At 51.0% G+C, this 14,629-nt stretch overlaps 2 protein-coding genes across 2 annotated transcripts in view; both read right to left on the reverse strand.

Moving 5' to 3' along the window:
- LOC144326624 (uncharacterized) overlaps window positions 1-14,629 on the reverse strand; it is a 297,359-nt gene that overhangs the window by 36,631 nt on the left and 246,099 nt on the right. The gene's annotated exons all lie outside the window — the stretch shown is intronic.
- LOC114592610 (uncharacterized) overlaps window positions 1-14,629 on the reverse strand; it is a 36,540-nt gene that overhangs the window by 14,648 nt on the left and 7,263 nt on the right. Inside the window, exon 2 of the mRNA XM_077923450.1 lies at window positions 10,780-12,232. Coding sequence (XP_077779576.1) covers window positions 10,780-12,085 — 1,306 coding nt within the window. The 5' untranslated portion in view covers window positions 12,086-12,232. The remainder of the gene's footprint in view (window positions 1-10,779; window positions 12,233-14,629) is intronic.

The raw sequence follows: 14,629 nt of genomic DNA on the forward strand, positions 1-14,629 counted from the left end.
GATACCATCCAGTAGCCAAACCATGGTGGCACCTCCGGATGCTGCACCCCCCTGCAATCCCTACACAGATCTGGCTGGCACAGACCACAAAACCACAGCTCGCCCCTATACACGAAGCCAAGCCAGAGCACAACAAAATGCAGTACAACCATCTTCCCAGAAAAACTCTTCACAAAGTTCAAGAGGTCAAGACACAAAGGCTTTAGCAACTAATCCACACCTAATGACCCACCTAAGTGGTACTCAGGATACAACTCAAGAAATCACTCAAGATATCCCTCAAGTAATTAAGAAACAAAAGAAGAAAAGGCACACTAGCCTGGGAACTTCCTCTCTGCCCAAGAACATTAGAGGCCACACCTCCTCAACAGTATTTATAGGAACTCAAACACTGAGATCCTGCTCTGTTCCAGTAACAAGAAGCCGAAAGCACCAGCCTGAAGATGACGAGTGAGACCTCGTCGAAACGTCGCCTAGACACCCCAACTTTTACACGGGAAGACACCCGAGGACACCAAAACCTGCATATATATATATATATATATATATGCTTTCGTAGATTTTCACGGGTACAGGAATGCAGGTTTTGGTGTCCTCGGGTGTCTTCCCGTGTAAAAGTTGGGGTGTCTAGGCGACGTTTCGACGAGGTCTCACTCGTCATCTTCAGGCTGGTGCTTTCGGCTTCTTGTTACTGGAACAGAGCAGGATCTCAGTGTTTGAGTTCCTATAAATACTGTTGAGGAGGTGTGGCCTCTAATGTTCTGGGCAGAGAGGAAGTTCCCAGGCTAGTGTGCCTTTTCTTCTTTTGTTTCTTAATTACTTGAGGGATATCTTGAGTGATTTCTTGAGTTGTATCCTGAGTACCACTTAGGTGGGTCATTAGGTGTGGATTAGTTGCTAAAGCCTTTGTGTCTTGACCTCTTGAACTTTGTGAAGAGTTTTTCTGAGAAGATGGTTGTACTGCATTTTGTTGTGCTCTGGCTTGGCTTCGTGTATAGGGGCGAGCTGTGGTTTTGTGGCACCTCCGGATGCTGCACCCCCCTGCAATCCCTACACAGATCTGGCTGGCACAGACCACAAAACCACAGCTCGCCCCTATACACGAAGCCAAGCCAGAGCACAACAAAATGCAGTACAACCATCTTCTCAGAAAAACTCTTCACAAAGTTCAAGAGGTCAAGACACAAAGGCTTTAGCAACTAATCCACACCTAATGACCCACCTAAGTGGTACTCAGGATACAACTCAAGAAATCACTCAAGATATCCCTCAAGTAATTAAGAAACAAAAGAAGAAAAGGCACACTAGCCTGGGAACTTCCTCTCTGCCCAGAACATTAGAGGCCACACCTCCTCAACAGTATTTATAGGAACTCAAACACTGAGATCCTGCTCTGTTCCAGTAACAAGAAGCCGAAAGCACCAGCCTGAAGATGACGAGTGAGACCTCGTCGAAACGTCGCCTAGACACCCCAACTTTTACACGGGAAGACACCCGAGGACACCAAAACCTGCATATATATATATATATGTATATATATATTGTCAGGGGCTCAGGGACTGAGCCACAGGGGAGAGAGGAAATGGAGAGCGAGGGGGAGGAATCTGAAGGCAGCGGAGGGCAGAATGACAGTGACCCGAGAGATTCCATGAGCCTCTCCAGTGAATCGGAAGATTCCCAGAAGGGAGCGCCAATGGCCAGGGCAAGGGGGGCCCCAGGGGGGACACACCAGGAGCAAGGGGCCAGCGGAGATTCCCAAAGCAGTAGCTGGAAATCAGGGCCAGGTTCCCCACCAGAGCGCAGTGGGGGGGAAGAACCCCATAGGTCAGAGTCAGCGTCTCCTCCGGGAAGCAGGGAGGAGGAGTCAGGCCCAGCTAGCGTCCCCGAAGAGGGAAGCAGCGACAGGAGCAGTGTAACGGTCAGAAGGAAGGTGGCAGGCTGGGCGCGCGCGCAAAGTTCAAATGTACAGGCGCGCGGGACAGCAGAAAGCCCGGATTGGGAACCAGGTCCTAAAGCCCGCCGGAGGGAGGGGGAAGACTCGGAGGACTCAGCGTCAGAAGAATCTAGGAGGGGCAAGACCCCAGCGGGCAGGCGGACCCAGAGGAGAAAGGAGCAAAGGAAAAGGTGGAGCAAGGCTAGGGTCTTAAACTGGTGCCTGGGGGAAGGAGACTCAGACGGAGCTTCGGCGGTCTAGAATCAGAGACGTAGAGTTGCACGCCAAGAATGTAAAAGCGAAGCAGAGCTTAAATAAAGACTATTTCATATAACAACAGCCTGGCGTTGGTCCTTTGTGAGCTGGGACCTAGGGCAGCTCTGACATATATATATATATCCGCTGATTTTGTGTGAGCTGCTCGCAGGACAGCTTTGGTTCAAAGGCAAGATTGAAATGCAAAGGTTTTCCCCCTTCGTAGCAAAGAGCTCTTCCGCCGCCCCTCCTCTCCAGATCCAGGGCTCCCCCCTTCCTCTCCCCCTTTGAAGACAGAGCCAGAGCATCAGCCCCTCTCCTGGGAGTCTCTTCCCCTGCCAAACAGCTCTTGCTGGCAAAGGTTTAGTCAGAATCGCCTTTCTTGCAACTTGAAGCCATGGGTTCGAGTCCTACCCTACAGCCTAGAATAGTTATCTTTCTTTGTTGCTGCATCACCCTGTGGACTCAGGTTAAGCTAGTGGTCCACCGAGACCCCAGGATCCTTCTCACATGTACTGCTAGTCAGCCAGGTGTCCTCCATCCTCTATTTGTGCAGGTGGGTCTTCCTGCCTAAGTGCAGGACCTGACATTTGTCCCTGTTGAAGTTCATTTTGTTACTCATTCTGTTATTTAAGGACATGCCCCAGCGGAGATGCTATTCCTGTTACAGGAAATCTCAGGGGAGTATCAATAGCGCAAGTTGCACCCAAATTCTCGGTCCTCGTCCTCCCGAGTGGTGGATCTATGGCTGGGCAGTATCTGTCCCACCTCAGACTGCAGGGGAGGCAGCTGGCAGGATGGACTGCTCCCCAGTGCACTCCTTCTCCCAAGGGAGGAGGGTCCTGGCTGGACATCTCCTCCCCCCTGACTTGGTCTGCTTCCCCAAGTGGTGGAATCCATGTGTCCCAGAAAAGAGGGTCTTCCTTGCAGGCTGAAGTGGTGCAGTCCAGATACAGGCTAAACCCCAGGGGGTGTGGAGGAGGCAGAGACTTTGGGCCTCTCCCTCCCTTCCCCACCCCTTTGAGAGCACACCAGGCCTCACTAGTGAAGGATGGGTTCAGCCGTTCCTGGAAAGAGCCCTGAAAACTGGTCACGCCAGGTCCACGTGCCCCTATGACAGGGGTCTGCAACCCGCGGCTCCGGAGCCGCATGTGGCTCTTTTACACCTTTGCTGTGGCTCCGGGGCAGATACTAGCGAGGGGAGGAGGCAAATTGTGCGCCCCGACACTCCCCACTGTGGTGGGCGCTGTACTGGCTGTGACGTCGCATAGGGGCGGTGCGTGCGTTAGTCACGCACCGTCCCGACGTCACCTTCCCGCCCACTGTCAGATCAGACATTAAGGTAAGAAACAATATATGCAGTGTTATATTTGTTTTAAATGTCGCAATGGTTTTGCGGCTCCCAGGTTTTTTTCCTTCAGAAACGGGTCCAAGTGGCTCTTTTTGTCTTAAAGGTTGCAGACCCCTGCCCTATGACCTTCAAAGGAAGCTTCCTCTTGGCTGCCTCAATGCTCAGAGGTGGCTCCTGCCTCCAGGCAGCTTGAGGATTTGTAGAAAGTTGACCCTTAAGTCTGGGACCTGCACACTATAGACATCCACAGGGTTTCTCCCCTAAGTGTGTTATCTTGGGGATAATGTGATGTGAGCTTCCAGTGAAGCATTTAACACACTTAGGCCACCTCCCCATTGCATCGAGGTCTCTCTGGCACTGCCCACTCTCTGCTCTGCCACATTCCCTCCTCATGCAAGATTTGCAGCTAGGAGGCCAGTCCTTCCTGGTTATGCCGCTAAACAGATCTGCCCCCCCCCTGTTAAGTCGTGGGTTGACATAGCAGCCGGCACAGCGATCTCTTCAAGTAGCTCTTTATTATGGTAAGCTGGAATAGAACTGACAGTGAACAGCTCAGCCGGCCTGTATTTATAGGCAGCCGGCTGTCACATTGTAACCACAACAGCCCAGAGTTCCCGCCTAAAATAACTGCCGCGGACCTGAGTGAAAACTATCTACAGACCTGAGTGAAAACTATATACAGTATCCCCCTGTTGGCCCAGGGTGAAACTACACTACATAACACCCCTCCCCACCGAGATAAGGCGTTAGTTACAATCGTAATGGTTTCCTTATATACAGCACTACGCGTAATGGTTCAATTAGGCACAAAAGCATATCGGTTACATTTCCCATACTTAGACCAACAGTGATACCTGTCCAACAACATAGTCCTTTAAATGAGTTGGGCGCTTGGAAACTCTGCCAGACCGCCGGGGACTGGTAGCCAAGTCCGGAGGGCCACACAGTTCTCGCTGAGGCTGTGGTGCGACCCTAGGTGGCGTTGGAACCAACTCCCCTGGATCCGCTGCTGTGAGTGGAGCCTCCGCAAGTGGAGTGGTCTGAGTCTGTTCTGAGACGGCTTGGTTCGGCTCCACGCTGGCAGTTTGCGAGGGAGGTGTAGGTGGAGCCTCGCCATCTGTACGTGTCTCTTCTGGAGCCGCAAGCGCAGTTGGGGGCACCTCGGTAGTGTCCAAGTCCCCAACCCTGCGCCTAAGTTGGTCTATGTGCCGTCGCCACAAGCGCCCGTCTTCGAGTGCCACCTGGTACGAGCGAGGTCCAGTGACTCCCACTACTGTGGCTGGCACCCAAGGGATGTCCCCCACATAGTTCCGGGCAAAGACCTGGTTTCCTGGGACAAATGACCGTGGTGCGTTGGCACAGCCTGGGGGTTCAGCCACGGCAAAGTCTGGGTGTAGCCGGTCGAGCGGTGACCTGAGGCGGCGGCCCATAAGCAGTTCCGCAGGACTCCTCCCTGTGGCCGCATGAGGGGTGATGTGTTGCGCGAACAAGTATTCGGCGACCCGCTCATGCCAGTCTCCCCGGTCCAGGCGCGCCAGTGCCTCTTTTGTCGAGCGCACCATTCTTTCCGCTTGCCCGTTGCTGGATGGATGAAAGGGTGCCGTTAGGGCATGGCGGATGCCCAGTCCCAAAAGATACCGCTCAAACGTGCCTGATGTGAACTGCGGTCCGTTGTCAGAGACAAGGACATCAGGACACCCATGCGTTGCAAACAGGCCTCGCAGCACCCGGATGACAGCTTCGGTAGTGGTGGAGGGCATCAGGGCGACCTCCAGCCATTTGGAATAGGCGTCCACCACTACCATAAAGGTCCGGCCGTGAAAGGGGCCAGCCAGATCGATGTGCACCCTCGACCAGGGTGTCTTTGGCGTCTCCCACGTGTATCCCTTAGCTGCCGGTGGTGCAGGCCTCGACTCCTGGCACGCTTGACAGGCGGACACCCAGGCAGTGATGGCATCGTCCATATTAGGCCACCAGACGTAACACCGAGCCAACGCCTTCATTTTGACAATTCCCGGGTGGCCAACGTGCAGAGCCTCCAGGACGCGCTGACGGAGTCCCTGGGGAATCACGACGCGGTCTCCCCACAGCAGACAGCCGCGATGAGCTGAGAGTTCATGTTGTCTGGTTGCGAAGGGCTGGAACTCCGATGCAAAGGGCCCTTGTGGCCACCCCCTCCACACCCAGTTGAGCACCCGGCTGATGGTGCGATCCTGGGCAGATGCGGAGGCCACAGTGGCAGCCGACACAGGCGCTGCCGGAAGATCCTCAATCAGAAGGAGCGATGAAGCTGGAGCCGGGTCTTCCACAAATGCTGGAAGAGGGCAACGGCTGAGGGCGTCGGCATGGCCCATCGATTTCCCCGGGCGGTGGATGAGCCGGTAGTGGTAGGCAGCCAGGAAAACAGTCCATCGCAGCATGCGTGGTGAGAGGACCGGTGGAGTTGGACGATCACCGGCGAGGAGGCCCAGGAGTGGCTTGTGGTCAGTGATGAGGTCAAAAGTCCTGCCATAGAGGTATTCATGAAACCTCTTCACTCCAGCCACAAGTGCCAATGCCTCCTTGTCGAGCTGGCTGTAATTCCGTTCCGTCGGAGATAGTGTCCTGGAAAAGTAGGCGAGCGGTGCTTCTCTTCCATCTGGAAAACGGTGACTAAGGACAGCCCCGATGCCAAAAGGTGAGGCGTCGCAGGCAAGGACCAGCGGCCTGGATTCACTGTACTGTACCAGCACACTGTCCGAAGAAAGGAGAGCCTTGACCGCGTTGAAGGCCGCCGTCTCCCGATGACCCCAGGCCCAAGGCGTCTTAGTGCTAAGGAGTCGGTGAAGAGGCTCAGCCACTGTGGCTTTGTGGGGCAGGAACATGTTATAAAAGTTCAGCAGCCCCAGGAACGCCTGCAACTCCGTTTTGTTCTTTGGAGTGGGGGCCTGCTGGATAGCGCGGATCTTGGATGTGGTTGGATGAAGACCGGAGGCATCGATAAGATAGCCCAGGAACTCTACCTGTGGAACGGCGATCTGGCACTTCTCCCTTTTTACCTTGAGCCCGGCCTCCTGGAACCTGGTCAGCACGGCACGGAGGCGCTCGAACAGCTGCTGGTGTGAGTCTGCAGACACCAAGACGTCATCAAAATATGGTACCACGCCCGGAAGCCCTTGCAGGAGACGCTCCATAAGGCCTTGGAAGATGCCAGGAGCCACACTCACCCCGAACTGCAACCGGCGGCAACGGAATGCCCCCCGGTGGGTGACGATCGTCTGGGCTTCAGCAGTGGCATCATCGACTGGCAGTTGTTGATAGGCTTGGGCAAGGTCCAGCTTAGCGAAGACCTTACCCTCACCCAGGGAATGCAGCAGGTGTTGGACAACAGGAACCGGATAAGCGTGCTGCTGAAGTGCCTTGTTGATCGTGCACTTGTAGTCAGCGCAGATTCTCACCGACCCATCTGGCTTGACAGGCGTGACGATGGGGGTTTCCCACTTTGCGTGGTCAACCGGCTCCAAAACTCCTTGGGCGATCAGTTTGTCCAGTTGTTCGTCCACCTTAGCCTTGAGAGCAAAGGGAACCCGGCGTGGCTTTAGCTTGATGGGGGCGACTTGTGGATCCAGGCTAAAGGAGATGGGCGTACCTGTATATTGGCCCAAGGTGCCGTCAAAAACCTCGGCAAAGTCTTTGACCAGACCCTCAGTCTCTGTGTTAGAGATGCAGTTGATGCCGGTGACTTCCAGGCCGAGGGCATCAAACCAGTCTAGCCCTAGGAGGCTTGGCCGCTGACCTTCGACCACCACCAACCGGAGCAGGCCCGAAAAATCCTTGAAGGCGATCCGGAACCGGCCAACGCCTACCACGGGAACGTCGTTTCCCTGGTAGTCTCTCAGGTGTACGCGGTGAGAGTCGAGTTGCCTTTTGGACACTCTGGGTACCAGTCTTTTGATGGTGCTCCATGACACGATGGACAGGGCAGACCCGGTGTCGATCTCCATGTCACATGGAGCTCCTTCAATGAGCACCGTGACGTTCAGCTTGCATCTCGTAGGCGAGTCGGTTTGGCCAATCGTGGTTCCAGACGGGCAGCGGCAGTTGGTGAGAGCGAAACAACTTTCCTTGGCAGACTGGAGTGAAGACTTGGACTTGCGAGTCGATGAAGGGGGGGTGTCAGACGGAGCCGATCGGCAGACCTTAGCGATGTGGCCCCTTCTGGAACACCTCCTACAGATGGCGTCTCTGAATCGACACTTGGCACGGGAATGGTTGCCTCCGCAGCCAGCACATTCCGGTTGGCCCTTGGACTTCTGTTGGAACTTCCTGCGCTCCCGCTTTGTCTGGTGCACATCATCGTCTTCACTGGAGGATGCCTCCTCACTGCTGGCCTCTTCATGATGCACCGGAACGGGCTCCCTAGCAAGACGCAGGCTGCTGGACTTGCGGATCTCCTGAGCGGAGCGTTCAGCAGCTTCTGAGGCCACAGCCTCCTCAATGGCTTTCTGTAGCGTGAGGTCTGGCTTGGCTAGGAGACGCCGTTGCAGATGGATGTCCCGGACCCCGCAGACGATTCGATCCATCAGGGCATCGTCTAAGTCTCGGAACTCACAGTGCATTGCAGCCTGTCGCAGGGCGGTGGTGTAGTTGTTGATTGACTCCCCCTCTGCCTGGTTCCTGTGGTAGAACGCATGGCGGGCAGCAATCTTGGACGGCTTTGGTGCGTAGTGGTTGCGGAGCTTCTCTTGGATCGTGTCCCATGGTGATGCCTGGACTGCTTCAGGCGCAACCAACGCTCGGGCCGTCTCAAACACCTCAGGCCCACAGAGGCTGAGGAATAGGCCCCGCTTCCGATCCTGTGATACTGCTGTCAGTTCGTTGGCTTGGAGGTAGCAGTCGAACCGAGCGAGGTAGGAGTCCCATGATTCAGAGGCTGGCGCAAACGGCGGTAGAGGCACAAGTGAAGCCATGATTCCGATGCCGGCGTGAAGGGCGATGGATGGAACACAGTGCTCTAGCCAGAACAGTCAGCTCTGAACTGGTTCTGCCCAGTGATTTCGCTCAGTGATTTCGCTCTGTGATTCAGCTCAGTGATTCAGCTCAGTTCAGAGGCTGGCCGCATCTGGCTGTGCTCTGATGTCCATCCATCCCACCTTCGTCGCCAGTGTTAAGTCGTGGGTTGACATAGCAGCCGGCACAGCGATCTCTTCAAGTAGCTCTTTATTATGGTAAGCTGGAATAGAACTGACAGTGAACAGCTCAGCCGGCCTGTATTTATAGGCAGCCGGCTGTCACATTGTAACCACAACAGCCCAGAGTTCCCGCCTAAAATAACTGCCGCGGACCTGAGTGAAAACTATCTACAGACCTGAGTGAAAACTATATACAGTATCCCCCTGTTGGCCCAGGGTGAAACTACACTACATAACACCCCCCGAGATAATGTTTTATACGAACACTTCCCTCTTCACATAGCTAAGAATGAGGTGTTGCGACACAATTTATTTGTAAAATATAAACAATAGCACTTCCAGTCTGTAGCTGCCATGGCAAACAGCAGATCCCATGATAGTGGACATGCAGATAATTAAGGAGGATTGGAGAGTTATTATCCTTGGAAGCCCCCCCCCCCCCGGGTCGAGGGGGTGAGTTCTCACTCGCAGATCGTCCAATACCTGTCACTTGCTTCTAAGATGCGGGGCAGGGGACGCTGAGTGCATGGCACTGCACTTATCGGTAACTCTCCAACGTAGTCACCATGAGCGGCAGTTCTTCTGTTTTTTAAGATAGATATGAATTTGGACTTTAAAAGGAGACATGCTCTGGAAGAAGGAGACAAGATAACCTGCTGATTGAATCAGCCACTGAGTGCGAGGGTCTCGATCTGGAGAGGACTATCGTCATAACCGGATTGGAAGGTGGGTGAAGGGAAGCCTTTGTTGGAAAACGCTCTGGGCTACCTGCAGCCCCCCCCCCCAGATCTCCGAGCGTCCTCCGGTGAGCATAGCTCTGGAAAAGGCATCCCCTTCTTCTCCAGGGCGCTCCAGTGACATAAACCAACTTGATTGATGCACACTAGCCTTCTGGCTTAACTCAGCAAAAGAAAGAAGCATCGTCGTTCTAAACTACTATTCATTTACATAATATTTACATACATATGCATAATGGCATCCGTTCTCATCAGCTCTAAGAACAAAACAGAACGACATAAAAGTGACAGCAGTTTCACAGTCTCACACCGGAAGAGAGATAAGACAGTCTTCCTTTCTCACGCTCCACTCAGACAGGCGTGTGAAATATATCAAACATAAAATCAGCACTGGGGAGCATGAAAGGAATGCTGTGATCACCAATAGTCAGCATGGATTTCTGAAAAATAAGTCATGTCAGACTAACCTGATCTCGTTTTTTGACAGAATTACAAGCCTGGTAGATGAAGGGAACGCAGTGGATGTAGCCTACCTTGATTTCAGCAAGGCATTCGACAAGGTGCCCCATGATATTATTGTAAAGAAGCTGGTAAAATGCGGTCTTGACTATGCTACCACTCAGTGGATTTGTAACTGGCTGACTGACCGAACCCAAAGGGTGCTCATCAATGGTTCCTCTTCACCCTGGAGAAGAGTGACTAGTGGGGTGCCACAGGGTTCTGTCTTGGGCCCGGTCTTATTCAACATCTTGATCAACGACTTGGATGATGGACTCAAGGGCATCCTGATCAAATTTGCAGATGACACCAAACTGGGAGGGGTGGCTAACACCCCAGAGGACAGGAGCACACTTCAAAACGACCTTGACAGATTAGAGAACTGGGCCAAAACAAACAAGATGAACTTTAACAGGGAGAAATGTAAAGTATTGCACTTGGGCAAAAAAAATGAGAGGCACAAATACAAGATGGGGGACACCTGGCTTGAGAGCAGTACATGTGAAAAGGATCTAGGAGTCTTGGTTGACCACAAACTTGACATGAGCCAAACAGACATGATCCAAACTACAAGAAAGAAGATTCCACCTAAACATTAGGAAGAACTTCCTGACAGTAAGAGCTGTTCGACAGTGGAATTTGCTGCCAAGGAGTGTGGTGGAGTCTCCTTCTTTGGAGGTCTTTAAGCAGAGGCTTGACAACCATATGTCAGGAGTGCTCTGATGGTGTTTCCTGCTTGGCAGGGGGTTGGACTCAATGGCCCTTGTGGTCTATTCCAACTCTATGATTCTATCATTCTATGAAATGGTTTCTCCCCTGTGTGACTCTGTTGATGAATTCTAAGGTTTCCATTAGTAGTGAAGCTCTTTCCACATTCCATGCACTTAAATGGTTTCTCCCCCGTGTGACTCCGTTGATGAATTCTAAGGTTTCCACTTTGACTGAAGCTCTTTCCACACTCCATGCATTTAAATGGTTTCTCCCCCGTGTGAGTCCGTTCATGTAGTTTTAGTCCTCCACTGCCAGTGAAGCTCTTTCCACACTCCATGCATTGAAATGGTTTCTCCCCCGTGTGACTCCGTTGATGAATTCTAAGGTGTCCACTCTCCGTGAAGCTCTTTCCACATTCCATGCATTGAAATGGTTTCTCCCCCGTGTGACTCCGTTGATGAATTCTAAGTTTTCCACTTTGACTGAAGGTCTTTCCACACTCCATGCACTGAAATGGTTTCTCCCCCGTGTGAGTCCGTTCATGTAGTTTTAGTCCTCCACTGTCAGTGAAGCTCCTTCCACACTCCATGCAATTAAATGGTTTCTCCCCTGTGTGAGTCCGTTGATGAATTCTAAGGTTTCCACTTTGACTGAAGCTCTTTCCACACTCCATGCATTGAAATGGTTTCTCCCAAGTGTGAGTCCGTTGATGAATTCTAAGTTTTCCACTCTCAGTGAAGCTCTTTCCACATTCCATGCATTTAAATGGTTTCTCCCCTGTGTGACTCTGTTGATGAATTCTAAGGTTTCCACTTTGACGGAAGCTCTTTCCACACTCCATGCATTGAAATGGTTTCTCCCAAGTGTGAGTCCGTTGATGAATTCTAAGTTTTCCACTCTCAGTGAAGCTCTTTCCACATTCCATGCATTTAAATGGTTTCTCCCCCGTGTGACTCCGTTGATGAATTCTAAGGTGTCCACTCTTACTGAAGCTCTTTCCACACGCCATACATTTAAATGGCTTCTCCCCTGTGTGAGTCCGTTGATGAATTTTAAGGTGTCCACTCTGACTGAAGCTCTTTCCACACTCCATGCAATTAAATGGTTTCTCCCCCGTGTGACTCCGTTGATGAATTCTAAGGTGTCCACTCTTACTGAAGCTCTTTCCACACTCTATGCATTTAAATGGTTTCTCCCCCGTGTGAGTCCGTAGATGAATTCTAAGGCTTCCGCTAGTAGTGAAGCTCTTTCCACACTCCATGCAATTAAATGGTTTCTCCCCCGTGTGAGTCCGTAAATGAATTCTAAGGCTTCCGCTAGTAGTGAAGCTCTTTCCACACTCCATGCAATTAAATGGTTTCTCCCCTGTGTGAGTCCGTAGATGAATTCTAAGGTTTCTACTCTTACTGAAGCTTCTTCCACACTCCATACTTTCAAATTGTTTATGTTTTCACACTCCAAGTATTTAAATGGTTTCTTCGTTATTCCCATTGGACATGGCCCACCAGAATTCTGATTGCCTTCTCCATTGTCTTCTTTCGATGGGGTGGGGTCGGGAGAAAATCCTATTTGTTTTCTAGGAAGAGAACAAAGTACTATTACAGTTAGCACCTGCTCTTATTTTAACATCTTGTACAATCTCTCCTGTCCTCCATATATTCCAAATTTTTAGGAAAAGCAAATGAAATAATGTAAAATAATGGTCATGCATCATCAGCCTTTTATAACCCTTAATTATTGTTAATGAAGCAGCATTATCTTAGAATACGGTTGAACTGTGCTGTTTACGTTTTATAAAAAGTGGTTTCTCACAGGAAAGGGAGTTGCTCTATGTTCCATGAACCTGGCCAATATTCCTCAGGGTCCTAAGTTCATCATGATGTTCTTCATCCGCTGCACTATAATCCTCCACCCCTTGGGCCACATTTTGTCCCCTTTGACCTCTAGATCTTTATTAATTCCCTGCACAGTCCCTTTGGCCTCAGGACGTCCATAGTGACCATTTTGGGAGACCCATATGGAAGTCTAGTGACAAGGCTTGGTGCTTGTGGTCGGCTGAAGGAGTGCTCAGTTGGAGAATGTTCTTGGGGTGTCTGGACCTCCATCTCTCAGCCTTGCATTCTTGAATGGAGAGAGCTGGAGATGCAGAAGGAAAGCAGCTGGAGCCTGACCGCTGGGATGCCCAGATTGAGACACCCACCCCAATTATGATTTAGAATAATTATATGCCGCCGGGTCTCGCACCTGCCTCCTGACACTGGCTTATCTTAGTGGAGATTCCCTGTCCAGGCCTCTCTCACTGTTCTTCCTCCTTTGCCCTGGGTGGCCAAGGGCTTCTGGATATTCTAGCTCTGCTTAAACTGGGAATTACTTATTACATTTGTATAACTCTCTTATCTGAAGATCACAAGATAAAAATATGTGTGACACTGAAAAAGGTGAGTATTAATGGTGAATAATGCCCATTGTCCTCTTCATGGATCACTGCCTTGCCGTGGCGAAGGGGCTTGAATAACTCAGAGAAGCTATCAACTATGCCGTGCAGGGCCACCCAAGATGGACAGGTCATGGCGGAGAGTTTTGACCAAACGTGATCCACCTGGAGCAGGAACTGGCAAGCCACTCCAGTATCCCTGCCAAGAAAACTCCATGGACAAAGACAACAGGCATATAAAAGTTATGACGCTGGAAGATGAGCCCCTCAGGTTGGAAGGCATCCAACATGCTACTGAGGAAGAGCGGAGGACAAGTACAAGTAGATCCAGAGCTGATGAAGCGGCTGGGCCAAAGCCGAAAGAACGCTCAGTTGCGGATATGCCTGGGAGCGAAAGGAAAGTCCAATGCTGTAAAGAAAAATATTGCATAGGAACCTGGAATGTAAGAACCATGAACCTGGGTAAGTTGGATGTAGTCAAAAATGAGATGGCAAGAATAAATATTGACATCCTGGGCATCAGTGAACTAAAATGGGCGGCAATGGGCGAATTCAGTTTGGATGACCACCATATCTACTACTGTGGGCAAGAATCCCGTAAAAGACATGGAGTGGCCCTCATAGTCAACAAAAGAGTGGCGAAAGCTGTACTGGGATGCAATCTCAAAAATGATAGAATGATCTCGATATGAATCCAAGGCAGAACTTTTAACATCACAGTAATCCAGGTTAATGCACCAAGTACGGGTGCTGAAGAAACTGAAATTGACCAATTCTATGAAGACTTACAACACCTTATAGAAGTGACACCAAAGAAGGATGTTCTTCTCATTATAGGGGATTGCAATGCTAAAGTAGGGAATCAAGAGATAAAAGGAACAACTGGCAAGTTTGGCCTTGGAGACCAAAACGAAGCAGGGCAAAGGCTAATACAGTGGTGCCCCGCAAGACGAATGCCTCGCAAGACAAAAAACCCACTAGACGAAAGGGTTTTCCGTTTTTGAGCTGCTTCGCAAGACAAATTTCCGTATGGGCTTGCTATTTTTTTTCGCATCCCCCCTTTTCTGAGCCGCTAAGCCGCTAATAGCCTTTTAGCCGCTAAGCCGCTAAGCCTTTAATAGCCGCTAAACCGCTAATCTGCTAATAGGGTTGCTTCGCAAGACGAAAAAACCGCTAGACGAAGAGACTCGCGGAACAGATTATTTTCGTCTTGCGAGGCACCACTGTAGAGTTCTGTCAAGAGAACAAGCTGGACATCACAAACATGCTTTTCCAACAACACAAGACAGGACTCTACACATGGACATCACCAGATGGGCAGCATCGAAATCAGATTGATTATATTCTCTGCAGCCAAAGATGGAGAAGCTCTATACAGTCAGCAAAAACAAGACCTGGAGCTGACTGTGGCTCAGATCATCAGCTTCTTATAGCAAAATTCAAGCTTAAACTGAAGAAAGCAGGAAAAACCACAGGGCCGGTAAGATACAATCTAAGTCAAATCCCTTATGAATACACAGTGGAAGTGAGGAACAGGTT

The sequence above is a fragment of the Podarcis muralis genome, chromosome 2 (genome assembly GCF_964188315.1).
Source record: "Podarcis muralis chromosome 2, rPodMur119.hap1.1, whole genome shotgun sequence".
NCBI classification, from domain to species: Eukaryota; Metazoa; Chordata; class Lepidosauria; order Squamata; family Lacertidae; genus Podarcis; species Podarcis muralis.